This window comes from Microtus pennsylvanicus, chromosome 3, assembly GCF_037038515.1.
Source record: "Microtus pennsylvanicus isolate mMicPen1 chromosome 3, mMicPen1.hap1, whole genome shotgun sequence".
NCBI lineage: Eukaryota > Metazoa > Chordata > Mammalia > Rodentia > Cricetidae > Microtus > Microtus pennsylvanicus.
This window is the reverse complement of record NC_134581.1, coordinates 67,451,865-67,479,304: the sequence shown is the minus strand read 5'-3', so window position 1 is coordinate 67,479,304 and position 27,440 is coordinate 67,451,865. Positions and strand designations below refer to the sequence as shown.

General features: G+C 42.4%; 1 protein-coding gene across 1 annotated transcript; it reads left to right on the top strand.

Annotated features, from left to right (window-relative positions):
* Positions 1–28: 28 nt before the first annotated feature.
* Positions 29–27,440, top strand: C3H11orf65 (chromosome 3 C11orf65 homolog). Its single transcript, XM_075967574.1, has 8 exons — positions 29–109; positions 5,053–5,145; positions 7,474–7,527; positions 15,488–15,688; positions 17,927–18,057; positions 21,025–21,195; positions 23,753–23,808; positions 27,280–27,440. Exons 1-8 carry the CDS (start codon positions 29–31, stop codon positions 27,438–27,440), a joined length of 948 nt encoding a protein of 315 aa, XP_075823689.1.

Below are 27,440 nucleotides of genomic sequence, written 5' to 3'. Positions count from 1 at the left end.
TTGCTTATTTTTCTTTTAGGACTTCAAGATGCCTAGCAAATTGTCCTCAAAACTTCCAGACCAGGAACTGGCTGCAAGAGTCATTCAGAGGGCCTGGAAACGTTTCCTTGTGAGTCTGTTTAGCTAATCCCTTCAGAGATAACTTACAATTCACAAAATTCATGTCCGTAAAGTGTGCACAGTTCAATAGCTCTTTTGTGTTTTTATACAGGTTTGTGCCACCTTTTAACTTAGAAGTCTACTATTCAGTTTCAAAAGTTATAATTAGTGGTGGTGGTGTGCCCCGACCCGTGGGTTAGTCAACGGAGACCCTAAAGGGGGGGGGATGAGAATTAAAAGGGACAAGAGACACAAAAGATGGAGACAAGACAGGATTCTGATCAAGTCTTGTTTATTAGGGGAATAAACAGGGTAGATATAGGACAATGGGGGAAAAGGAGCGGGTTCTTACGTCAATGGGTAACTAGGCAGCTCTCATGAAAAATGTTTCAGAGGAGATTTACAGTGAAAGTCACTAATTGCAAGGAAACAGATATTTTTAGCAATTAGCTAGAAAAAGGGACTGTTAGTAATATCAGAAGGTTAATAAATCTGAATAATCAGTTCTTAGGCTGGGAACTTAGAAGATAGCAAAAAGTTTCCCACAGTGGTGCACACCTTTAATCCCAGCACCCGGGAGGCAGAGTCAGGCAGATTACTGTGAGTTCGAAACCAATCTGGTATACAAAGCAAGTTCCAGGATAGCTAGGACCATTGTTACACAAAGAAACCTTGTCTTGAAGAAGCCGAAATAAAAAATAAGTTAAAACTATTTCATTAGGTTCACAAACATTTACATTCTTTTTAGTTAAAACAGTTTGTGTGTGTGTGTTCATGTATGAAGGTATGTTTGTGGTATGTGTGGACATATTTGTGCGTGCATGCACGCATGTGGAGGGCACAAACCAACTTCAGACATTATTTCTCAGGATGCTGTCTCCTTAGTTTTTGAGACAGGGACCCTCACTAGCTTGTCACTTGCCTAGTAGGTTATCCAGCCAACATCAAAAGACACATCCAGCTCTGGCTCCCCCGTGCCAGGACTGTGGGTGTCCCACTGCATTCAGCGTTTTTACATGGGTGCTGGAGATCAGATCCAGGTCCTCATGTTTACACAGCAAGCACTTTCTTACTGAGCCATCCCTCCGGCCCCCACTGAGTTTCTGAACAGGGTCATACTCTTTGATAATAGCTAATACCCGTAAATGTATCACTGGTAGTCTCGTTTGACTTTGACCCATGTCATGTTTGGGAGGAAATGGTGAGGGCATATTTACTCATCCAGTATTTATGGAATACTCTTGAGGATCTTATGGCTAAATGACATAATTTATCTGAGCTAATGTATTGCTCGCTTACGGCGCTCTTAACTTGGATAGAATTGGTCTCAGAAGTAATTTTCCATGTTTGCTTACCTGGTTGGGTGACAACCAAGAGGTAAGATGACTTCACTCCTTTTTATAGCCCCAGCAGTTCTGTCACTGAAGGGCTTTGACAGCCCTGAGCCTGGTAAATGTGGCTCCAGGAGGTTGGGCCCTTTCCCCTTCCCTTTGCCTGGCTAAACCTTTAGATTACATTCCTAAAGCTAGCCACCAAGGTCTAGTTCCTTATTTGGTCACGTTGTCAGGTGTGACTCATTCCTGAGACTGATCACCAAGGTCCAACTATCAAAACATCGAGGCCCAGCAATCAAAATTTATTATTTAACTAACCTAATTAAAATACCCAATCAGAACTTACCAACGCGTCCTAGCTCATTCTAACACAGACTACCCTAAGCCATTTGCTGCTGTTTCTGCCCGTCCACTTTCAGCCACCAGTCAGTCTCTTTGCCTTGTGTAAATTGCGTTTCTGTGTGGTCCATGCCTAATTCCGGAGTCCAGAGGGGGACCCCACACAGTACGTGGGTCCCTTCAGTCCCTATGCCTGGTGGCCTGTGTTAAGTTAGACTGCTGCTTCTAGTCCACAAGACCACCATCAGATCGATCAGATCTTGCAAATCCCCTATCACCCCCTCTGGAAAAGCCATACAACCTGTGCTGGTGCTTCTCCACTGATTTCCGTCACGCAGACAGCAGCTTCTGCTTGCTTTAAGTTTGCATTTACTTTAAACATCGCATCCATGCCTTTTCCACCATCCCCTGTGCCTTGACTGATGGCTTAAGTTTCTGATAAGTTCCAGGCAGAATATTGTTTTGGTCTTGTTTTCTAATTCTGCTGATAAACTCTATATCGCTTAATTGGAGAATTTAGTCTGTTTACATCTAAGATTATTAATGGAAGTAAAGACTCCTGTTCATTTCTTGTAATTGTCTTGAATATTCATTGTAATTTGATTTTGTTGATGGTGTACTGTTTTCTGATGAAGACTGATTATTCTTCATTTTCCTTTTGTTTGCTGGCTCTGGTCTGGTCGATGCTTCCACGTGCTCTCATGATGCTATCTTTTGTTCACCTTTGAGCCGAGCACTCTCTCAAACAGATTTTCACTTAACTCTGTCACCTCACGGCTCACTGTGCTTTCTCACGTGTGCATATTGACCCCTTGGGTCTCTGGGGCCGATGGATTGCTATGTCTTTTGCAGGACATCTCTTGTCTCCCACACTGAGATTTGCACATCTGGTAGGTCAGATAGCCCCATTAACATACAGGGTAGCCTTGGTAGTTGATGGAGGAAGGTCATTGGTTAAGTAATAAAGAAACTGCTTGGCCTCATAGGTTAAAACATAGGTGGGAGGAGTAAACAGAACAGAATGCTGGGAGGAAGAGGAAGTGAGCTCAGAGGCCATGCTCCCCTCTCCTAGGCAGACGCCATGAAGCAAGCTGCCAGGTCAGACATGCTGAATTTTTCCCAGTAAGACTGATGCTACACAGATTATTAGAGATGGGTTGATCGGGATATGAGAATTAGCCTGTAAGGGCTAGAGTTAATGGACCAAGCAGTGTTTAAAAGAATACAGTTTGTGTGTTGCTATTTTGGGGCATAAGCTAGCCAAGCAGCCAGGAGCCGGGCTGTGGGAAGAGGCCTGCAGCTCCTACTACAGGTAGTGAGCGCTCTGCTCCGAAAGATGAGCCCAGCAGCATCAGTTTACTGCACGGCATTGGCTTTGTTTCCACTAAGCACCATAGCATCTTCCCCATAGCTGCTTTAACTGGAAGGGGAGACTTTGGGCATGGTGTATACATGTACACAGTAGCTAGAGCCTGCTAGCTACTGTGAGACAGACTCATGGTCTCTGGGGGCCAACAAGAGCGGGGACTGTAGTGGTCCAGGGAGCTGAGACACAGGCATGGGTGCTCAGGATGGGGCAGCACCACAGTGGGAACAGCAGCCTGGATCAGATGTTTTTTCCCACACACTGCTTCTGGAAAAGTCTGCTTGCAGTGCGAGTTCCAACCGTCCTGAGGAGCCTGAGGCACCATGACTGTCCCTCCACTTCCTCAGGATCATTGCTCACTGAGGTAACTGGAGCCAAGGCATTTCTCTCTGCCATCCCAGTGGTAACAGACCCAGGCACAGAGCAGGAGCTGGAGCCCCTTTAGCAAGCCCATGTGAGTAGACCAGCAGCAGGGACCACAGTGTTTCCTTACAGTTCTAGTGAGCTTCATGGGTCTCTGCTTCAGTTTTGACACAAGTGCAAGGCCACAAGCAGCTGCCACACCCTGGGCCTCAGGATGCAAGTGCCGAGAATTGCTGGTTCTTAAGATCTGTGCCCCGTTTGTGTTCATGTTAGAAGCCCGTCCTTTGCGATGCAGAGCATCCAACTAGCATAGGGCACAGAGACTCTGCAATGTCAGGCCGGGTTTGCAAGGTAGCTATCCTCCAAGTCAGTGCAGTAGGTGTCTATGAAACTTTGGAGGGGCTAGAGAGATGGCTCAGCAGTGAAGAGCACTAGCTGTTCTTCCACAGGTCCTGAGTTCAATTCCCAGCAACCACATGGTGGCTCACAACCATCTGTAATAAGATCTGGTGCCCTCTTCTAGCTGCAGGTATACATAGATAATAAATAAATAAATCTTTAAAAAAAAAAGAAAAGAAACCTTGGAGGGGGAGGGGTGCACAGGGATTTCTGACTCCTAGAACCCTCCAAATTTACACAACAGTACATGTCTTGAGAAGCCACCAGCTATAGCAGCCTGTGCATCCACCTGGAGAGCCTGAAGTCCTTGTCCAAAGTATAGCCACCATATAGAGTTATGGTTGCTTACCTGACTAAACCATAAACCTGGGAGAGCTAAGAAGCTTTTTGCTAGCAGGGGCAGCCAAGCTGACAGGAGTCTATAGGAACTCTCCTACAAGGCGTGGGGGCTGGGCTTCCTTGTAACTCTGTGGAGCCAGGTGGGAATTGAGGAAATGGTTTCCTTTCTATGCTGTCACCCCAAACATCTTAATCCTTTCCTCTCTCCCTCGCTCCCTCCCTTCTGCTTTGTCGCTCTTATTTAGTCCCCAATCATCTCCTGAAGTCGCTCGGCTCATAACGCAGCTATGTCTGTCAACTTGGTTCTTTTCGGAGTGGGTGATGGTCTATATATAGCATTCCCTCTGTCCTTGTGTCTAACCCCTCACCCCTCTTTTACAGTGTTCTCGAGAAGACTTAATGTCAGGATAACACCAGCCTCCTCAAAGGAGCTGGAGAGAGCCATGAGGGTGAGGAGCTTTTGCTCTCCCTGAAAGGGTTTCATTTTGAAGCCTCGTTTCTCTGCTCCTGCAGAACTATTCAGATCTGTGTTTTTGGGTAGGTGTACGAACGGGTAATAAGAAATAGAAAATTCGGGACCGGTGAGATAGCCCAGTGGGTAAAGGCAAGGGCCACCAGGCCTCGTGATGTAAGTTGTAGCCATAGGATGCACATGCCGGAAAGGTGAAGCCAATTTCCAGAAGTTGCCCCCTGCTCTCCAAATGTGTACTAAAGTACCCCCATCACAAATAAACAAATGTAAAACTACCTTTTCAAACCCTGAAAATGTAGAGAATCTAGTTTTAAGCATAAAATTCTGTGTTCCGATTTTAGAATATTGCTGTGTTCCATCACTTCAAAAGCATGATTGACCTGAGAAGACAGGGGGAGCCGCGTCAGATAGTGAAGTATATTAATCCCAAAGAGGTGAGACAATTCTTACTGACACAGCATCTTCGGTGTTCTCGTGTTTGCTTCCTTCTGAATCTTTGACTGAAGCTGTAGCATACAAGGGCCAGCCAAAGAAACCCACTCTGGCCCTGAAACCAGAACCGGTGAAAGAAACCAACCCTGACCCTGAAACCAGAGCCAGTGACAGAAACACACCTTAACTCTGACACCAGAGCCAGTGAAAGAAAGACTTTATCCCTGAACCCAGAACCTAAGAAACATACCCTGACTCTGAAACCAGAGCCAAAGTAACACACCTTTGCCCTGGAACCAGAACCAGTGAAGGAAATACGCCCTGGACCCAAAACTAGAGCCATAGCTCTGCTAGGATGTTCCCTTAGGAGAGCAGAGCAGAACTCAGCTGCACTGGCTCTCTGAGAGGAACAGGATTGCTCCATCCTTCAGGGAGATCATTCCCCACCACATCCCAGCTTCAGGCACCACCTGACTTCCCGACAAGTCAGGGTATCTTTCTCTCCAGAGCTGGCCCTTCACAGCTCCAGGCATCACCTGACTTCCCGAAAACTGCAGCCCAAAAGAACCGGCTTCTGGGCTACAAGCAGGACTCAGAGAAAAACTCCACAGCATTGTAAATCTAAGACTTTATCTGAGGGATTTCAAGGGGAAAGAACAAGCATATACGTTCTTGCTGGTATTACTCTTTATTCCCTCGTATTAAATCCCACCAGCTTTCTTTGTGCTTCACAGCTTACAAAGACCCACACAACCTTTCAGGCATTACATCTGAAGGTCACATACCATTTCTTAAGTAAACGATAAGAAACAGAGTCCTCTCAACAGCAGTAACTACAGATATCAGGAAAAGAGCATTTTCTTTCAGTCGGCTTCCTGACTAGTGGGCTGCAAACCACAGCTGCAGGAGGACAAGCATTTTGTCATCGTATCTTCAGAGGTGGCCTTATGAAACTCAACTATTAAGGAGACTAAGAGAAATAAGGAAACTGTGTGCTATAGCCTATACTTTTAAATATGTAGTGGTCATAAAAGCCAGGACTTTCTCAGACTGGAGACTTTACAAAAAGCAACGTATCGGTAGAGAGTGTGCAGCACCCTCAGCTGAGGAGCCCTTCATGGCAGGAGCTGCAGGGCAGGGGGTGGAGCACAGCAGAGGAGCTTACTCGGCACTCTTCAGGGCACAGCTCTTCAGGGCACAGCGACCTGCCTGTAACCCTTGACCATAAGAAGGGAGACTTGGAATTCCTTTCCAGGTCTGTGAAGTTAGTTTATGTTTTGTGGTCCTGGTCAGTAAGGAGCCTATTCCTGTGGTCTCTGGACAAAAGCCATAAGACTGACGTTAGAATTTGTCCAGAGAGTTAATCGCTTCCCTCTGGCACCACAATTAGATTGCTTCACACTGTTTACTTTGGTTCAGCAAATCAGACCACCAGCTAGTGTCCTTGTAAATAAGATTGTATTTTTCTGTGAATTGTCTTCAGATAAGAGATCAATCCCCCTCTTCCATTTTCTTTTTTATACAGGGCACTATATTTACAAGATTTACTACACACAAAATTAAGATCTTTTTTGACTTAACAAAAACTAGTTAGGAAAAGCCCATGTAGTGTTGAGCTTGAGAGGACCGGTTATTATTTTTTCCTGAATTTATTTACATGGTGTAATATTTTATATGTAAGTCATATATTTGAGAACTTATTAGTTACTTGGGATTTGTAATTTTGATTGTTTTGCAACAGGATCTCCCTATCTATACAGTCCTGACTGTCCTGGAATTTACTATGTAGACATGCTGGTCTCGAACTCCCAGGGATCCACTCTCTCTGCCTCCCAAGTGCTGGGATTAAAGGTGTGCACCACCATGCTCATTTGAAGATTGTATTTATATTGCACAGAAAGGAGAGTTTGGCAGTATCGTTCCAGTTATCCTCAGGACTGTCCATAAGTCCTTAGCTCTCAAAGTGTATCATGATTTTGGGGCTGGAGAAATAGCCCAGCAGTTAAGAGCTCACACTGCTCTGCCTGAGGACCCAAGTTCAGTTCCCAGCACCCACATAGAGAGGCTCACAACCACCTTACTCCAGCTTCAGTGGGATCCAATGCCTCAGACTTCCGTGAGCACACACACACACACACACACACACACACACACACACAATCATAATTAGAAATAAAAATATCTTATGATTAAATCTAATTATTTGAAGTCCACTCACCCACCCTGCTTTATAAACAGTAAATGCCAGGGACTATTTGTAATGGACAGAATGAGAAGTGACGAGGTGCTGCTCACGGCATGCTGAGGGCCATCTATCTCTTTTCTCACAGGCGGAGCTCCTAGATGCTGCGGCTGGCATTCAAGTCCGATTCAGGCTGGGTGGGGTGAGTATGGAGGAATCTTTATTTGGTAGGTTAGATTTTCCCCATTATTGAAAGTAGATTTTCTTCTCACATAATATATCCTGATTACAGTTTCCCCTCCCTCTATGCTTCCCAGTTCCTCCTCACCTCCCTTCTCATCCAGATCCACTCTCTTTCTGTTTCGTTAGAAAACAGACTTCTAAGGGATAATGGCATGCACAATACGTTATGATAAAACAAAAGCTAACACACCAGAATTGGACAAAGCAAACAGAAGGAAAAGAACCTAGGAGAAGGCACAAGAGTCAGAGCCCCACTAGATAGTACATTCAGGGATCCCATAAAAACACTAACTGAGTCGTCATCTATACACAGAGGACCCTGGTACAGACCGGTTCAGGCCCTGCGCATGCTGCCTCAGTCTCTGTGAGTTCATATGAGCTTTGCTCATGTTGGTTTAAGAGGGCCTTGTTTTCTTGGTGTCTTCCAACTTCTCTGGCTCTTACACTCCACTTCCTCTTCCACAGAGTTCCCCGAGCCGTAAGGGGAGGATTTTGATGGAGATTCCTCATTTAGAACTGAGTGTTTCAAGATCTCTCATTCTCTGCTTACGTTCCAGCTGTGGGTCTCTATATTTGAACATCTGCTGCAGGAGGAAGTTTCTCTGATGCTGGTAGAACAAGGCACTGTTCTATGAGTATAGCAGAATGTCATTAGGAGTCATTTTATTTGCGGGGACAGTATTTGGTTTTACCCTTGGTCCTTGGACTATCTAGCCTCAAGTTCTTGGGCCCCCCAAGCAGTGTCAGGTATGGGGTCCATCTCATAGAGTAGACCCTAAGTCAGATAAGATATTGGTTTTTTTACTCCTACAGACTTTGTGCCACCATTGCCCTAGCATGTCTAGTAGGCGGAACAGCACTGTAGATCAGAGGGTTGGTGGCTGCATTTGGTGTTTACATTTCTCTTTTGGTAGTGTACATATTTTCCTGTGTCATAGATGCTCAACTTGGGGGTGAAGGCTTTATGTAGGTACCAGCTTGACTTCACATCCAATCAGTTGTGTAGGTATTGTCTTCAGCAATGGGGGCTTTCTGTCAATTTGTGGAGTGTAAACTATAGTCTTGGCAACAGCCTGGGCCATTTGGGGATTCAACGGGACTCCTTTGGCCAACAGCTCAATTAGATGTAACCCAATTCTGGTACTGGATGCTTCATTTGATGATAAGAAATGGCAAGATGGGGCCTTCAGAGATGGCTCACTGGTTAAGAGCACTGACTGCTCTTCCAGAGGACCTGGGTTCAATTCTCAGCACCCACATGACAGCTCACAACTGTTTATAACTCCAGCTCCAGGAGATCTCATACCTTCACCCCAGTGCACATAAAACAAAGTTAATAAATTATTTTTAAAAGGAAAAGAAATGGCTAGATGTCTTCCCAATTATTTGGTATTTCATTTAGATCGCCTTCATATATATATACATATATACATGCATATATGTGTATATATGATCCTCTACTGTACTGTTTCCATACTACCCTTAAATTTTTAGCCGTCTCTCCCAACATTTATTCCCTCATCCCCCTTTTAATCCTCCTCCACACTTGATCCTCCCATTCCAGACTCCCCCATCCATATCTATCCTAATTCTTTTTCCTAACAAGTTCTGTCACCCCTTGTCCCATAATCTATGCCTAACCTCTATGGTTCTACAGATTGTAGCTTGGTTGTTGTTGACTTAACAGCTAATATTTACATATAAGTGAATAAAAACCATATTTCTGGTTCTGAGATACCTCACTCAGGATGATTTTTTTTCTGGTTCCATCCATTTACCTGTGAATTTCATGATTTTTATCATCTTTTTAATGGGTAGATAATAATCCATGGTATAAATGTACCACATTTTCTTTTTTTTTTATTGAGAAAAGGAAGAAAAAAAAACAAGTTTCCACCTCCTCCCAGCCTCCCATTTCCCTCCCCCTCCCACCCTTCTCCCCCTCCTCCCACCCTTCTCCCCTTCCTCCCACTCCTCTCCCCCTCCCTCCTAGATATGGACAGAGGGGGGAGGACCTAGGACTTACCACATTTTCTTTATTCATTCTTCTGTTGAGGGAAATCTAAGTTATTTCCAGCTTCTGACTACTATGAATAGAGTATCAGGGGTCATGGTTGAGCAAGTGAAGAGGAAGAAGCATCCCTTGGGTATATGCCCAAGAGTGGTATAGCTGATATTGGTGAAGGTCCATTCCATTTCCCAAGGAAGCACCACACTGATTTCCAAAGTGCTGTACAAGTTTGCAGTTCCACTAGCAATGGCAGAGTGGGTCCCTTACTCTACATCCTCACCATCATGTCTCATTAATCTTAACCTTTCTGATAGATGTAAGATGAAATCTCAAAGTAGTGTTGACTTGCGTTTCCCTGGTGGCTAAGGATGTTGAACATTTCTTTAAGTGTTTCTTAGCCATTGAGTTTCTTCTTTTGAGAATTCTGTTTGGGTCTGTACCCCATTTTTTAATTGGGTTATATATTTTGTTATCTAGTTATTTTAGTTCTTTCTTTATTTTCTATATTAGACCTCTATCCAATATGTGGTTATTAAAAATCTTTTCCTGCTCTGTAGGCTGCTGCTTTGTCTGTCCTACTGATGGTATCCTTGACTTTTTAACTTCATGAAGTCCCATTTATTAATTTATATAATTGTTGATCTTAGTGCCTGAGCTATTGGTGTTTTGTTCATAAAGTATTTTCCTGTGCCAATGACATATCATTAATTAATAATATTAATATATATAAAATATGCATTGGTGTTTTGCCTGCTTTATGTCTGTGTTTGATCTTGGAATTACAGACAGTTATGAACTGCTGTGTGGGTACTGGGGATTAAACCCAGGTCCTCTGGAAGAGCAGTCACTGCTCTTAAGTCTGAGCCATCTCTCCAGCCCTGCTAAGTAGTTTGAGTATTCCTACTTTCCCTTCTATCAAGTTCAGTGTATCTGGTTTTATATGGAGGTCTTTGATCCATTTGGGTTGAGTTTTGTGCAGGGTGATATGTATGGATCAATGCATTCTTCTACATGCAGACATCTAGTTTGACCAGTACTATTTGCTGAAGATACTGCCTTTTTTTTCCAGTGTGTATTTCTAGCTTCTTTATTTAAAAAAAATCAAGTATCCATAGGTGTGTGGATTTATGTTTGGGTCTTCAATTTGATTCCATTGATCACATGTCTGTTTTGTACCAGTACCATGCGATTTTAATTACTGTAGCTCAGTAGTACAGTTGAAATCAGGGATAGTGACGCCTCCTGCAGTTTATCCATATGCAGCTTTAAATTGTCCTTTCAAGATCTGTGGAGAACTGTGTTGGAATTTTAATGGGGAGTACATTGAATCTATAGATTGCTTTTGGTAGGATGGCCATTTTTACTGTATTTAATCCTACCGATCCATGAGCATGGGAAATCTTTTCATCTTCTGATAATTTCAGTTTCTTTCTTCAATGTCTTGTTTTTTTTATACTTGGTTATAAGTTGCTTAGTTAGACAGCCCCAAGATGTTTTATATTATTTGAGGCTACTGTGAAAGGTTTTCCCCCGATTTCTTTGTTTGTTACTTGTATACAGGTGAGCTACTGATTTTTGTGTGTTAATTTTGTACCCAACTACTTTGCTGAAAGTGTTTTATCAGCTGTAGGAGTTCCCAGTGGAATTTTTAGGGTCAATTCTGTATACTGTCATATCATCTACAGATAGATACCTCTTCCTTTCCAATTTGTATCCCCTTGATCTCCTTCAGTTGTTATATTGCTCTAGCCAAAACTTAAAGTATTATATTGAATAGGTTCGGAGAAAGTGGACAGCCTTTCCTTGTTCCTGATTCTACTGGGATTGCTTTGCATTTCTCTGCATTTAAATTGATGATGGCTATAGGCTTTATGATGCTTCAATATACCCATGGTATCCCTAATATCTCCAGGCCTTTCATCATGAAGGGGTGTTGGATTTTGTCAAAGGCCTTTTTTGCATTTAATGAGACGATTGTGTGGATTTGGTCTTTAAGTTTGTTTATAAGATAGATTACACTTCTCAGTTTACATATGTTGAATCATCCCTGCATCTCGGGGATGAAGCCTTCTTGATCATGGTGGATGATCTTTTTGATTATCCATGTTCTTGGATTTGGTTCAGAGGGATTTTATTGAGAATTTTTGCATCTAGGTTCATAAGTAAAATTGTGATTTTTTATCTTTGTTGGGTCTTTATGTAGTTCGGATATCATGGAAACTGTGGCCTTGTAAGACAAATGGGACAATATTCCTTCAATTTTTATTTTGTGGAATAATTTGAGGAGGATTGGATTTAACTGTTCTTTGAAAGTCTGATAGAATTCTACACTAAAACCATCTGGCCCTGGAGGTTTTTCTTTTTTAATTAGCATGCTTAACTATTGCTTCTATTTCAGTAGAGGTTAAAGGTCTGTTTAAATTGCTTATCTGATCTTGATTTAACTTTGGTAAGTGGTATGTACCAAGAAAAATCATTCATTTCTTACAGGCTTTTAAAGTATGTCCTTATGATCCTCTGGATCTCTTTGGTGTGTTGTGTCTTCCTTTTCATTTCTAACTTTGTTAATTTGGATATTCTCACTTCACACTTTAGTTAATTGGAATAAGGGTTTGTCGATCTTAATGACTTTCTCAAAGAACCAACCTTTTGTTTCATTGATTCTTTGTACGTTTTTTTCTTTTTTATTGATTTTTTTATCCCAGAGTTTCATTATTTCTTACTGTCTTCTCATCTTGGGTGCAGTTTCCTTCCTTCTGTTCTAGAGTTTTCAGGTGTGCTGTTAAGTTACTATATGAGATAGCTCCAATTTTTTTTTTTACGTAGGTACCTAGTGCTATGTTCTTGCATCTTAGAACTGTTTTATTGTGTCCCATAAGTTTGGGTCCATTGTGTGTTCATTTTTATTCAATTCTAGAAAGTCTTTCATTTATTTCTTAATTTTTGCCTTGACCATTTTTTTTCATTCAGTAGTGATTTGTTTAGCTTCTGTGAGTTTGCAAGCTTTATGTTGTTGTTGATATCCAGTTTTAATCTGTGGTGGTCAGTTAGTGTAGTAATAAGGGGCGGCGGTGTTGCGTCCCCAACACCCCAGCCGCCTGCCTGGCTAGCTTTACCCAAAATAATTACACAGACACTGTATTCATTTAATCACTGCTTGGCCCTTAGCTCTAGCCCTTACTGGCTAATTCTGATATCCCAATCAACCCATCTCTAACAATCTGTGAGCACCGGTCTTACCGGGAAGATTCTAGTTCAGAGCTTCATCGCGTGTGTCTGCCCAGGAGCCTGGAGCATGGCGCCTCTCCTGAGGCGTCTGCTCCCGAGAGGAGAGCTGTCGGGTCTGACATCACTTCCTCTTCCTCCCAGCGTTTTGTTCTGTTTACTCCTCCCACCTATCTCCTAACCAATGACAGCCAAGCAGTTTCTTTTAATTTAACCAATGACCTTCCTCCATCAAGTTAGGATGCAGGGAGTTATATCAAATTTTGAGACTTTGTGTTTGACTATGTAGTCAATTTTGGAGAAAGTTCCATGAGGTTCTGAGAAGGTATATTTGTCTGCATTCGGGTGAAATGATCTGTAAATATCTATTAGGTTCATTTGGTTTATAATGCCAGTTAGCTCCAACATTCTTTGTTTAGATTTTGTCTGGATGACCTAGTGGTTAGAGTGGGGTATTGAAGTTTCCCACTATCACTGTGTGAAGGTCAATATGTAATTTAAGTTATAGTGGTGTTTCTTTTATTTACGTGGGTACCCTTGTCTTTGGTGCATAGGTATTAAGAATTGTAATGTCTCCTTGGTGGATTTTTCCTCTGATGACCATATAGTGTCCTTCCCTATCTCTTATCAGTTTTGGTTTGAAGTCTGTTTTGTCAGATATTAAAATTGCTACACCAGCTTGCTTCTTAGGTCGATTGAATAGACATCTCTTTAGCCTGGGTGATGTCTATTCTTGATGTTAAGATACATTACTTGGATGCATCAGAAGTATGGATCTGTTTTTGCATCCGTTCTGTTAGTCTATGTCTTTTTATTTAGCAATTGAGACCATTGATGTTGAGAGATATTAATGAGCAGTGTTTGTTGATTGTTATGTTGTCGTCATGGTGGTGGTGTATGTATGTATGGGGGTGGGAGTGTGTGTGTTTTCCCTGGTTTGATTTACTTGTCGGGGATTATTCCCTGTGTTTTCTAGGGTGTGGTTAGTCATTTTAGGTTGGAGTTTTCCTCTCAGCACCTTCTGTAGGGCTAGATTTATAGATAGATATTGATTAAATTTGATTTTATCATGGAATATCTTATTTTTCCATTTGTTTTAGTGGAAATTTTGTTTGGGCTAGCATCTATGGTCTCTTTGAGTCTATAAAATATCTTTCTAGGCCATTTTGGTTTTTAGAGTCTCCATTGAGTTGAGAAGTCAGGAGTTATTCTTAGTAGCTTTGCCTTTATATGTTACTTGGTATTTTTCCCTTTCAGCTTTTAATATTCTTTGCTCTGTATGTTTAATATTTTGATCAATATGTACCAGGGGTTGAGGGGATGACTTATTTGCTGATTCAGTCTATTTGATGTTCTGTATGTTTCTTATAATTTGATAGGCATTTTCTTCAGGTTACAGAAATTTCTTTGATGATTTTGTTGAAAACATTTTTTGTGCCTTTGACCTGTGTCTCTCTTCCTTTCCTCTATTCCAATTACTCTTAGATTTAGTCTTCTAATAGTGTTCCAGATTTCCTGGATGCTTTATGCCATGATTTTTTTTTTAGAGTCAACATTTTTTTTAATTGACTTAGCCATTTATTCTATTGTGTCTTCAAATATCTGACATTCTCTCTTCCATCTCTTGTATTCTGTTGGGGAGGGGAGACTTACCTCTGAGGTTTCTACTTGAGTTCCTAAATTTTTCATTTTCAGATTTCCCTCAATTTGGGTTTTCTTTATTGATTCTATTTCCACTTTCAGGTCTTGAACTGTTTTATTATTTCCTTCCACTGTTTGCTCATGTTTTCATAGATTAAGAGATTTGTTCATTTTTTCTTTAAGAGCCTCTATCATATTCATAATGGCTATTTTAAGGCCCTTGTCTAGTGTTTCAGCTCTGCTGCATTTCTCAGGGCTGGGCGAGGGTTGCTGGGCTCTAGCGGAGAGATTGTTCTGGCTGTTTTCTTGGTTTTATGCTGGTGTCTAGGTATCTGGGTTTGGGAAGATTGTAATTCTAGGTACTGATGCTGATCTTGTCTTTGTTGGTTAGGTGTTTTGTTTCTTGGTTTCTGTGGCCCTCTCTGGTTCTTAGTAGATAGTAGTCGCTATGTGTTGCCTGGTAGGAATTTTTTTCTGGGATCCTGATAGATAAAATGTATTTCTAGATATTGGGCGCTCACAGGTAAGAATGGGGATGGGCTAGAAGGGAGATTTGGAGGGAGGGAGAAAAACAGGGTATTCCAGAGGACCTGCTTAGTCCCCTGGGAGTGGGGGCAGAGAGTGAGGAGAGGCCTCAGAGGGTCCGCTACAGAGCTGGCGATGAGACTGGGGGATTGGATTTAGAGGAATAGAGAGAAAGGAGAAGATCTGCAGTTGCCTGTGTGTGCCCAGAAAGTGCCTGCTGGATTAGCAGCTGAGATAGAGCAATGAAGTGGGGGAAGGAGGCTAGGAGGGCAAGATGTGTGTCGTCCACTGGAGATGGGCCTCAGCAGGTGGTCTGGGGCAAAGCTTAGTCAGGGGGATTGGGTTTGAAAGAGCTGAGGAAGAAGTTAAGATCTACAGTTGGCTTACCTGATTCCCTGGCTGGAGTTCTGATTTGGTAGTTTTAAAGCACACTTACTTGAAGTGCAAAAGAATTTTAAAAATGTAATCCATGTCTGTTACCGCCTTACAATGACGCTTTGAACTTTCCCATCTACAGGTTAAATTTCCACCGGAGATATACTATAAAATTTTTACTCACAGACATGTTGAAGATCTGTGTGCTAACAGCCCTAGAGATTACACTAAGCTTCCAGCAAGATACACATCTCATAACAAGAATGATCCGCCTCCGGTTGAGGACCACAGTGGCTGGTACCGCCGCATAGAGAACAATGGCTGGAGGCCTGTCACCCAGAGAGTAAGACAATGGCAATAGTAGTCATTTTTATTTTATTTTATTTTTTTAGTCATTTTTATTTTTATATATTTAGAAATTAATCTTGAATTTTAAAAGTAATAGTTGTGATTCAATTGAAAAAATGCTAACTTAGCTATTCTGGAGTTGTTATATATGATAAATTGTTATCCTTAGAAATTATTTGAATTATTATTCTGTGGGTGTGTGGGTGTAAATGGTGTGTGTGCGAACATGGGGGATCATGTGCTCCATGTGCATGTAGACAGCTTGTAGATGTTGGGCTCTCCTCATACCCAGGTTGTCAGGTTTGAGTGGTGTTTTTATATGGTGAGTTGACTCATTGGCTCCTTACGCTTAATTTTTTTCAACACAATAATTATTTTTTTGGTTTTTCGAGACAGGGTTTCTCTGTAGCTTTGGATCCTGTCCTGGAACTAGCTCTTGTAGACCAGGCTGGCCTCGAACAGAGATCTGCCTGCCTCTGCCTCCCGAGTGCTGGGATTAAAGGCGTGTGCCACCACTGCTGGCTAACATCATAATTTTTTATTGGTTCTCTGGGAATTTCACATCATGCACCCCAATCCCACTCATTCCCCAGTCCTTCCATGCCTGCCTTCCACCCCTGTAACTTCCCATCCAAAGGAAACAAACAAAAGTAAAAATTAAAAACCAAACAAAACCAACATCTTGCCGACCCCTCTTGGCAACTACCTGCTTCTCTATCAACATCAGCCTTCTCCCACACCCAGCATGGCTGTGTCGTCTCCAGGTCGGCCTGGCGTGTACCACTCCTCTCCTCCATCATGCCTCTCTATCACATATTCATCTGTTGGAGTGGATTAGGAACTCCAGTGTGTCGCACAGTATACCCTTTTGCCTAAACAGCTTTACTTGCCAGCGTTCCCTGCAGTGAGTCACTGGTCTGGTTCAAGGCCGCTGGTTTCTGCTACACCATCAATACTGATAAACAGCTTTACTTGCCAACGTTCCCTGCAGTGAGTCACTGGGTCTGGTTCAAGGTTTCTGCTACACCATCAATACTGATAAACAGCTTTACTTGCCAACGTTCCCTGCAGTGAGTCACCGGTCTGGTTCAAGGTTTCTGCTACACCATCAATACTGACCGGACCTTCACCAAGATTCCTCTTGGGTATCCTGCTGTTGCCCTAGTCATGGAGACCCTATGGCTCTGGTTCCACAGAACCGACCCCTTCACATGTTCCAGCAAGTCATAAATGGGGTAGATGCTGGGGACCCAGGTGGCAGCACAGGCCACTCCCATCAGTCTGGTTCTCACTGCTGCCATGTCTCCAGTTACACCTCTCTCCACCGCACAAGAACTGCCCACATCCCTCTCTCCTCTCTATCCACCACATATACGCTCATCAGGAGGCAGCGGGCAGGCTTCTCTTGCATTTATTTTTAACAATCAGGTTTGAAACTAGGGCATTTTTATTTTCTCTCTGCTAACTATATACTTAAAACCCCAATTATAGGATGTGGTATACTTATACAACAAATTTTTCAATGTTTGAGATGTTTAAAATGACCAAGGTGTGAATCCGCTCATTCAGTACTTGATTACGTGCCTGTCATACACTAGACATGGTTCCAGATGCTAACTAAGCACACCGTGGTAAGAAGACACAGCTCCTTCTCTCACAGATAATGCTGTACCTAGAGATCAGTCAAGTAGGCAGGATGCTTTCGTGTGGTATGGGAAGTGGTTAAACAGGGCAAACTGTTGGGAGACACAGCAAACGTTATCTAGTGTTGTGGAAAGAGAAGATAAACTGGAACTGGGAAAACAACCAACCAGCTAGGAGGACATGGCATTCAAAGACACCACAGTTTGGGACATAGCAGTAGACACATCTTTTCTGAGTGGATATAATCCTTGAGGATAGTCATGAAAAGCCAGCAGCACTAGGAGGGGCTGGGTATGTTCAGGTGAGATGAGACGGACATGCTTAGAACAGGTCTGCTATGCATCCACTTCACCAAGTACTGAAGGAATGCGTCAGTGCACAAGTGGTTTGCCAGTGTTGCTATAACACGTGCTTCTGAACCTGCTATGTTATTAATGGGCACATGACTTAATGAGAGCCACCTCGAAAAGGCTGGCTTCTCTTCTACCCCTCTCCTGTACATTCCCACCAACACAAAGTCCTTGTCTATGGAGGGTCCTTCACAATCAGTATTTTAATTCTGTGTATGTTCATCTCTACTCGGCCATAGTTTTGGCTACCATTTGAAAATGAAGTGTTGGAAAGCACAAAGGAAAGTGAATTCCATTTCTCTAAACTGAAGAGAAAGCAAGATATGGAAAAGAAAAGAAAAATTAAAAAGATAGAATGGATGCGGGAGATGTAAGTAGATAATTTGGTCATATTAAAGAAATAGTATTTTTTTCAAGATATTTTTCTTTTTATCATTATTATTATTACAAATTTTCACCTCCTCCCATTTCCTTTCCCCTCCCCCCATTCTCCCTCCTCCTTCCTCTCTAGCAGTCAGGGTTCTCTGCCCTGTGGGAAGTCCAAGGTCTTCCCCTCTCCATCCAGGTCTAGGAAGTTGAGGATCCAAACAGACTAGGTTCCCACAAAGCCAGTACATGGAGTAGAATCAAAACCCAGTGCCTATGTCCTTGGCTTCTCAGTCAACCTTCCATGTCAGCCACATTCAGAGAGTCTGGTTTGATCACATGCTCCATCAGTCCCAGTCCAAAGAAATAGTATTTTTGAGAAAAGAAGTTAGAGAACTCATACTACTTAATTTTGAATTCTAAGGCTTACAAAACAACAGCAATAAAGACATTGTGACCAACATAAAGCCACAGAGATGACTGGGTCAGACCATAGGACTGAAAAAAAGACCAACACATACACTGTTAGTTGGTTTTTTAAAAGCAAAGTGCCTGGTTTTTCTCTGCTGCTTTGAGAAGATAATCTGACCACAGCAATTTAAGGGAGGAAAGGGTTCATTTCAGCTTGCAGGTTACAGTCCATCACTGAGGGAAGTCGGGGCAGGAGGCCATGTACTACTTGAAGCAGAAACCATGGAGTAATGCTGTTTTCTGGCTCATCCTTAGCTAGCTTTCTTCCAGCCCAGCACCTGCCCACCGAATAGGCAAACTGGGTCTTCCATATTAACTAATGATCAAGACAACCCCCCCCCCCCACACATACCCATAGGCTAGTCTGATCTGGACAATTAAAAGTGGCTAGGACATTGCACGAGGAATTGCATTTAGAAGACACTGCCCTTGTACTTGAGATGCAGGCATTCTTTGAGCAATTTTTTTTAGGTCAGGTCTAGTGATGAGGTGGTGAGTTCCCTCAGTTCTTGGCTCAGAAAGTCTTTATTCATCTTAATGAACTTTGTTCAAACTGTCCAGATCATGGCATCCCCAAGTATTTGGATTACAGGCATGAGCTATCACACAGGGCTTTATTGTATCACATTCTTCCAGGGCCCTTGGGCCTCTGTGCCTGCACAACCGCATCTTTTTCCAAGTCAGAGACACTTCATTGACAAGGTTCTGTGTCTTTCTACTTTTTGACATCTTGTACTGATTCAAATATTTTAACAGTGCCACTGTGTCCCAGAGTTTTTCTTCATTTTTTCCATCTAATATACCACAAAAGGCCTATCTTTATGTTCATTTTTTCCTCTTGGTTTAATGCAATGATGAATCTCTCAACTGCATGATTAATTTGAAATAATGAATTCCTCATTTGTAAAGATTTCCTTATCTGTATCTGCTAGACATTTCATTCATGAATTTCCCCAATTTTGTTGAATTTTCTGTATGTAATTATCCTGTATCTCGCTGAGTTTTCTCAGATTTGTTAAATATTGAATAGGCATTTAATTAGTATACTTTCCTTTTGAAGTCTGTGGCTAGAGTTCTGGTCCCTTGGAAGTTTCATGTTACTTTGTTTTCTCCATACTTCTGTGTCTACACCTGGTGGTTAAGTTGGACTAACTTTACAAATGGGCCCTCAGAGTAAAAAGTCATGTCTCTTTGAATGTTGGCCCAGCAAAGGACACTGGCTTTGCTTCCAGTTGGCCATGGAAATAAACTACTTCCCTGCCTCATCAGTGACTCCTGGATACGCTGCATGTAACAGCAGGTTCAGACTCTCCCAAAATGAGTGTTTACATACAATGAGGAGCACTGTGGGAGCACTATTTCCTTGGGCACTCTGGGGGCAATGTAACATGAGGGGCCTGCTTGCTTGTTGGTGTTTCTGTCCCGCCTGGTACCCCACAGCTGGCAAGTCCCAAAGAAAATCACACAGAGATCTCCACAAGTTATAAAACGGATTGGCCCATTAGCTGAGGCTTCTTATTAACTCTTATAACTTATATTAACCCATTGTTCTTATCTATGTTACCTTTCACAGTGGAGCAGATCACATCTTGCTTCTTCAGTGGTCTGGGCAGGAGTGCAGGAAGAGCTCCCTGCTTCCCAGAATACTCCTGTTCTAATTGCCCCACCTCTACTTCCTGTCTGGTTCACCAGCCTATACTTCCTGCCTGGCCAATCAGTATTTATTTAAAACATGATTGACAGAATACAGACAATTCTTCCGCACCAGGGCAAAGCATTATTTATGTCCGTTTACTACAGGTTCAGGCCTACTCTAGGCATTTTTTTTGTAGCTCAGGTCTAGTAATGATGACAAAGTCTGCTGATGATATATTCGTCTTCTCAGTGAATTTCTGTGTTCCCTGTTCTTGGTAAGAACTACTAATGTCTCCCTATTCATGTTTGGTAGGAACATGGACCTTAAACTAATGTTTAAGATAGTATCCAGTCAGAAGGAGCATGTGCTGAGAGTCAAATTTGCAATTCCTTGACTTCTCCAAGTCTCAATTTTTTATATAAGAAAGCAGAAACAACCACCACAAATGGCTGTCTTTTTAAAAGAAAGATATGAAAATTATGCAGTGTATAAGACACTAATATGTAGATAAACCTCCTTTCCCCTTCACTTGCTGTTAGCCTCGTGACTTTGTAGAAGTCACATGACTCCTCCTGGTCTTAGTTCTTCACCTGTAAGACCAGAGAGCTGGCTTAGTCTTTAAGAGTCTTCTCAGAATTGGGTTCATATTTTGTTATGAAACTTACAGCAGCTGAGTAAGTGAAGTCTTTCTGGTTAGTGATTAGTTTGCCCCAGGAAGAGTCATCCACACCGGTCTTAGTTTAGAAGTATACAGAACAAAAGCTTGATTTAATTTATAATTTTAATATATAAACATCTATCAATTGTATTCACTTCTAATCACTTATTGCAAAGGATGTGTGTCACTTCTTTTCCCTTATTTAGGTACTACCTGGGAAGTCTGGAGGCCAAGGCGACCCGGCTTGAAACGTTAGGCCTAATTCACAAAGCCACAAAAGGACTAATCAAGAGTATTGAAGATGGCGGCATAGATTCTGTGATGGAATGGGAAGTAGACGAAGTGCTGAACTGGACGAACACACTCAACTTTGATGAGTAAGTTACTGCCACTCACAAGGGGATGAAGTCCTGTATTTTTCTTTCTAGAATTTCCTGTTTCCAGGTTGAACCTTGGGTTATGAACATAACCTTTAAAAATATAATTTGTCTAAAACAGAAAAGGAAAAACTGATTTTGAGAAAATATAGCAAGGCAGAAGAGTAGATTATAGCAGCTATGTCTAATTTACTGTTTTACTTTGGGATTCAGAAACAGAAAAAAATAAAATTTTTAATATCTAAAAAGAATAGACCATATAGATTGAAGCTATTTCTTTACATAATTAATATAAATAAATTCATATAATTAATGTAAATAATTAAAGCTTTATATATAAACATACATAAAAGCTTTATATATAAAGTTTTACTATACTATATATTAATATAGGTGTATTATATTTATATAAAGCTTTAATTGCATTATGTAAATTAAATAAAGATTTATATATATTATTTAAATATAAATATATAACATATATAAAGCTTTAATTTAATTGCATTAATTATGTTAAGAAATAGCTTCAATCTATATGGTCTACTCTTTTTAGATATTAAAAAACAGTACCAGTAACTTAAATGGCCATTGAAAGGTCTTTTTAGGATTTTGTGTGGTGGGAATTTCAGTTCAATGCAGTCATCAGGTAAACGCCAGCTGAAAGCGCAGTGGGGCCTTGACACGACCAGCGTGGCTAGTAAGGAGTGCTGGCAGGAGTTCTCAGAGTGGAGCCTTGATACGGCCGGCAGGAATGTGCGGTGGTTCCGCCACTCCGGGAGATGGCTGGTGATTGCTCAAGTGTTGCAATGTAACCTAGCAATACCACTCCAGCAGCTGCACAAAGAAAAAGGAAAATGTACATCCATGCAACGACTAGCCAAACGTTCACAGAAACATTTTACAGCGAGGAAAAACTTAGAAGTAATCCAAATGTCCATCAGGTGTGGATTAGGCGAGTAAAGCACAGTTTGTTTGCACAATGTAGGATTGCTCAGCAGCAGAGCAGAGAAATTCTGGTACGTGCCATGATGCCCATGGAATTGTCACGTGATAGCAGCTTAATTACAAGTGATATATGCAGAATAAGTAAGTTTAGAGACGACATATATTAGCAGTGGTTACCTGAGGCTGTGGACCGGGGATTACAGGAGGTTACAACTAAGGAACATTGAGTGTCTCCTGGCTGTAATGACAATGTTTGAAAATGGACTGTGGAGAAAATGCACAACTCTGAATATACTAACCGTCTCTGAACCATGAGTGGACTGTAGAGCCAACAAGTCGTACCTCAGCATCGCCGTTAAAATATTCAATGCATATTCAGCTGCAAAAAGAACTGTGGATATTGCATGGGCAAAGAGAAAAATTATAAAGATGGTAAAGAAATGGGAGACATTAGAAAGAGGGAGTTAAAAGGGGACAGGAAGAATTGAGGTGTCAGCCATTGACAGAACATGAGGAAGAGACCAGAGGAAGTAGGTGATAAAAGGGAAACTTCCCATTATTCAGAGACGTCCTTGTCATCATGTCTGAGGAGATGCTGGCGGAGATGTTCTTGTCATCACGTCTGAGGAGATGCTGGCGGAGATGTCTTTGTCATCATGTCTGAGGAGATGCTGGCAGAGATGTCTTTGTCATCATGTCTGAGGAGATGCTGGCGGAGATGTCCTTGTCATCATGTCTGAGGAGATGCTGGCAGAGATGTCCTTGTCATCATGTCTGAGGAGATGCTGGCGGAGATGTCCTTGTCATCACGTCTGAGGAGATGCTGGCCTAGACAAGCCCATGCTGCCAGTCATCTCTCTGTTAGACTCTGTGGGATGAACACACCTTCTTTTGACATGGTGAGAGAACTGAAGAGCCTAAATGTTTCCAAATTATGTACTTCTTTCAGTTCACTCCAGTTAAGTAAATAAAAAGCAAAGTGTTTCGCTGTACCCCGACAAGAACTCAGACGAGGTGATTGCTGCGAGTGTACAGGCGGCACTTCTGCCTGCAGACACACGGTATCTGATGCAGTTAGGTTCTGCGGCAGCCTGGTCCTAGGCAGCGGCAAATAGCAACCTCCCTAGGCTTTTATGGCATCCGGTCCCCATTACTGTTCTCTTCAGTTATAATTGGTTTACTGACACATCCTGTGAGAAAAATTCAGAATCTGCCATTTCTCCCTACAGGAAAATTGGTAAGTTAGTAATTTCTTGGAAAGACCTCTAAAAAAATCTGAATAAATACACTTACAGGTGAATTTGTTTTACAAGTGCCTCATTATTTTGAGACAATGTCTTACTATGTAACCTCAGCTGTCCGGGAACTCGGAGATCTGCCTACCTGTCTCTGGAGTGCTGGAGTTAAAGGTGTGCGCCACCATGGCCAGAGGTTCCATTTGAACCTCTTGTAACTCGTCTTGGAGATTGCCTTATAATCACATGTGACCCACTAGGAGGTGGTAAAGTCATGAAAATCAGACACTGAGGCTAGTGAAGATGCGATCATTAGGCATTGTTAATTAGCATTATTTAGTAATAAGTCAATTTAATGCCCATATAATATGTTACAGATATATTGCTACCTGGAAAGAAACTGCTACAAGCATGTCTTCAGCTAAGTTAAAAGGTAGGTGATTGTTTTTTTGTGTATGAGAATCTTGACTCCATGTAAGCGTACCCCATGCATGAAGTGCTTGTGGAGGCTAAAGAGGACACCAGATCCCCTGAAACTGGAGTTACAGTTATGTGCCAACACACGGATGCTGGGAACTGAACATGGGTCCTCTGGAAGAACAGTCAGTACTCTTAACCACTAAGCCATCACTCCAGTCCAAAGTAGGTGGTTTTTAGCAATACTTTTTGGAAAAACCTATATGGGTCCATGTAACACCCGATTTGGTGTTACACCCTCGGTACAGTTCGCGCGCCACTGTACCGAACGCGAGTCGGGCAAGGGCCTGGAGATTGAAAAGAAGACACAGAGAGACCAGGGTCATTCGAAAGGGGGAGTCTTTATCTACCTGACTGCAGCACAAGGATCTCCGCCCAGGCAGGTGGGAAATTACCATATTATCAATGGAGTGAATGCCCTGCAGCTAACAACCAGACGGGGCAGGCATAGCACAGAAACACACAGGAAGCTTAGTAGTTGATCATAAACTGTCCTCATGAATGCACCACAGGAATAAGGGAGACCAGGGCCCTACAGGTCCAAATGAGCTGTACATATTCATCATTATCTGAAGAATGTGTGTATGCACACGTGGATATAAATGTCAGGTCATGGTCGTCATGTCTATTTTTCTTTATATGCTGGGCTCTCATTTGGAAATATGTTTTCCATTTTATTTAAGGCAGGATAAAAGTTTTGAAAGTTGTATAGCTCATGGTCTCAGTAATGACTTCCAGTGGGCAAGCTAGATTTGGCAAAATGAATGCCTCCAAATGTTGGAAATGTTTAAGTTCCATTCCACCCTTGTCCTTCAGTAACGGCACACAGAATCCTACCATTATGCCACAGAAGTACAATGAGTCTAATGTCTTAGGGTTTCTACGCTGTGATAAAACACAGGGACCGAAAACAACTTGGGGAGGAAAAGGCTTATTTCACCTACACTCCACATTACACTCAATCATCCAAGGCAGGGCAAGACTGATGCAGAGGCCATGACGTGCTGCTTACTGTGCTCTCCGTGGCTTTCTCAGTTTGCTTTCTTATAGACCCAGGACCACCTGCCCAGGGATGGCAATGCCCACAAGAGGTGGGCCCTCCATCCCCCATCACTGGTCAAAGCCATAGCTCAGGCTTGCTTACAGGCCAGTCTTTTAAAGTGGCATTTCTCAGTTAGGAGTCTTTCTACCCATGTCTGTGTTTGTGTCAAGTTGACACAACCAACCAGCACAACCGTCAAAGACTATGATTTATTTACCTGTGACCAGAATGTAACTCTACTACCTTGTATGAGAAGCAGCCAGGCAGAGCAGTTAGAGTGTGGAGTCTGGGTTTGAGTTCCTGTTCTGCTGTTGTTATAACACAGAGAAGAAGCGTAGACTAGGGCTTGACACTTAGCAGAGCTTAGGATGCTGCCCAACACATATCACCCCATCGATATGAGCTATCGTTTTCATTCGTTGTTCACTTCCTCCCAGCTCACCACTGCCACTCAAATCTAGCATGTGATTGGCCCTCGTCCCTTCTGGGATGGTTCCCATGCTGACATTGCCCAGGGCCATTCTACACACAACAGATAGTGTGAACTCTTAGCAACTACTGTGGAGAATGAATTTAACTTGATCTTTCAAACAAACATATGAAACAGGTTCCATTATCTGCATTTTCTGAGGGAGGAGAGACGATATGACTTGCTCAAAGCCAGTCTGTGCTGGGATTTGAACTAAAGCAGGTTAAGAATTCACAGCTGAAACACTGTCATAGTCTGCTGCCTCAAATGCACGCTTTCCACATAGAAACCATGGCCTCTGGCTGTACCTACACGGACATGTCCCGCGTTTCATTCATACTCTTCATTTTCCAGACCCATGCCTGTTCCTCAAACACACCAAGCAGTTTTTACATTGGGGATTAATGGAGTTAGTGCTGATCTGTTAGACTGTCTTATATGGTGTAATCTGTATAGTCCAGCAACGGCTCCCATGGGACAGTCTGAGGATCCTGCGGCTGCTCATTCCATGGGGGCTGGGTGCAACGTCAGCACTGGAAGCTGGAAGGGTCCCTGGAGAGCTGCTGACCTTAAGGACATGTCAGAAACCTGAAGAAGCTGATTCTGCTCTCAGAGAAAAAATGCAGCAACAGCATAGACAAACTTGCCATTATAATGAAAGCAGGCAGGCAAAGCGAGCCTTTCCTTTCCACCTTCTCTTATTTTGGGTTGCCACCAAAAGGTGCCACCCATATTGTGGGTGGGCCTTCTTACTTCAATTAACCCGGTAAAGCAAATTCCTCATGGGATAGCTGATTCCAGACAGAGTAAAGTTGACGGCCAAGTCGAACCATTACAATGGCCTTCTACAGAACAATTTTGGTTACTATCTTTATGATAAAGGGCAAGGAGATTAAAGCAGAAATCACAAGAAGTACACACTTAAGTGATTTACTGATGAAGAATATACATGACAGATACAAAAAAGGAAACAATATGAATTACTAAGTTATGAAAGGTTATGGTAAAAATATGTTCCTTCCAATTATCATATTGATAAGGGTAAGGGAAAACTATCTTAAATACTGAGGAAAGATGGTGGCACCGGGAGAATATGTGTGCCACCCTTTAAGAAGCTAGAGAAAGCCAAACACTTGAGGTAGGCAGGCATTCTCTGAGTTCAAGGCCAGCCTGATCAACATATTAAGTTCCCAGGATAGCCAGGGTGACATAATACAAAGACCCCTGTCTCAGAAACAAAACAAAACAAAGAGACAGGGTGTGCATGTGTGTACACAGGGGCTGGATGGGGCAGGTATCCAGAGCAGATTCATAAACGGACAAGATAGTTCATTTGGGAGTGAAGAAACGGCTCTAGCTAATTACACAGCACTCATTCCAAACACAATGGACCATCTCATTTAGTTATCACAAATCCAGGCAGGTTCTGGGAATGGCTTAGTGGAGAAGACCACTTACTGTGCAAGCTTAAAGACCCTGGCACAAGAAAGGCCAGGCAGAACTTGTGGGTGCCTGTAACCATAGCATGAGGGAGTGGACACACGTGGATCCGAGAGGCTCCATGTTTAGTGAGATTTTAGGGCAGCGTGAGGATACCTCACAACATCCTCTGACCCCCATGGGGGTATATACACCATGCAGCAGGTGCTACCACAATCTTAAATTTTACAGATGAAGACTTGGGCTTACAGAACATCAACGACTGCCCCAAATTACAGAGGTATTTTTTGGTAGGTCACACCTAGAACTTGGGTCATACAGAAACCTGTGTAGAGAGGAACAGTAGTTAAAATAGAATGAACAGAGATGGGGGCACTGAGAATTTCTGTTAAACAGCAATAAGGACATGTGTTCAGAGTGTGACGGAAGGACTTACAGACAGGGTACTGTTGTAACCATCTGTCCTTTCTTTTCAGATATGAGGCTTCAACAAATCCAGAAAAACCTGTATTATAACTTTGATGAGTCAGAGGAACCAAAGAAAGGGTCATATGAGGATAATCACTATGAAAATATTTACGTAAGGCCACAGTTCACTAGCTTAACACCCAATTCCACGTTTGGAATGAAACCATAA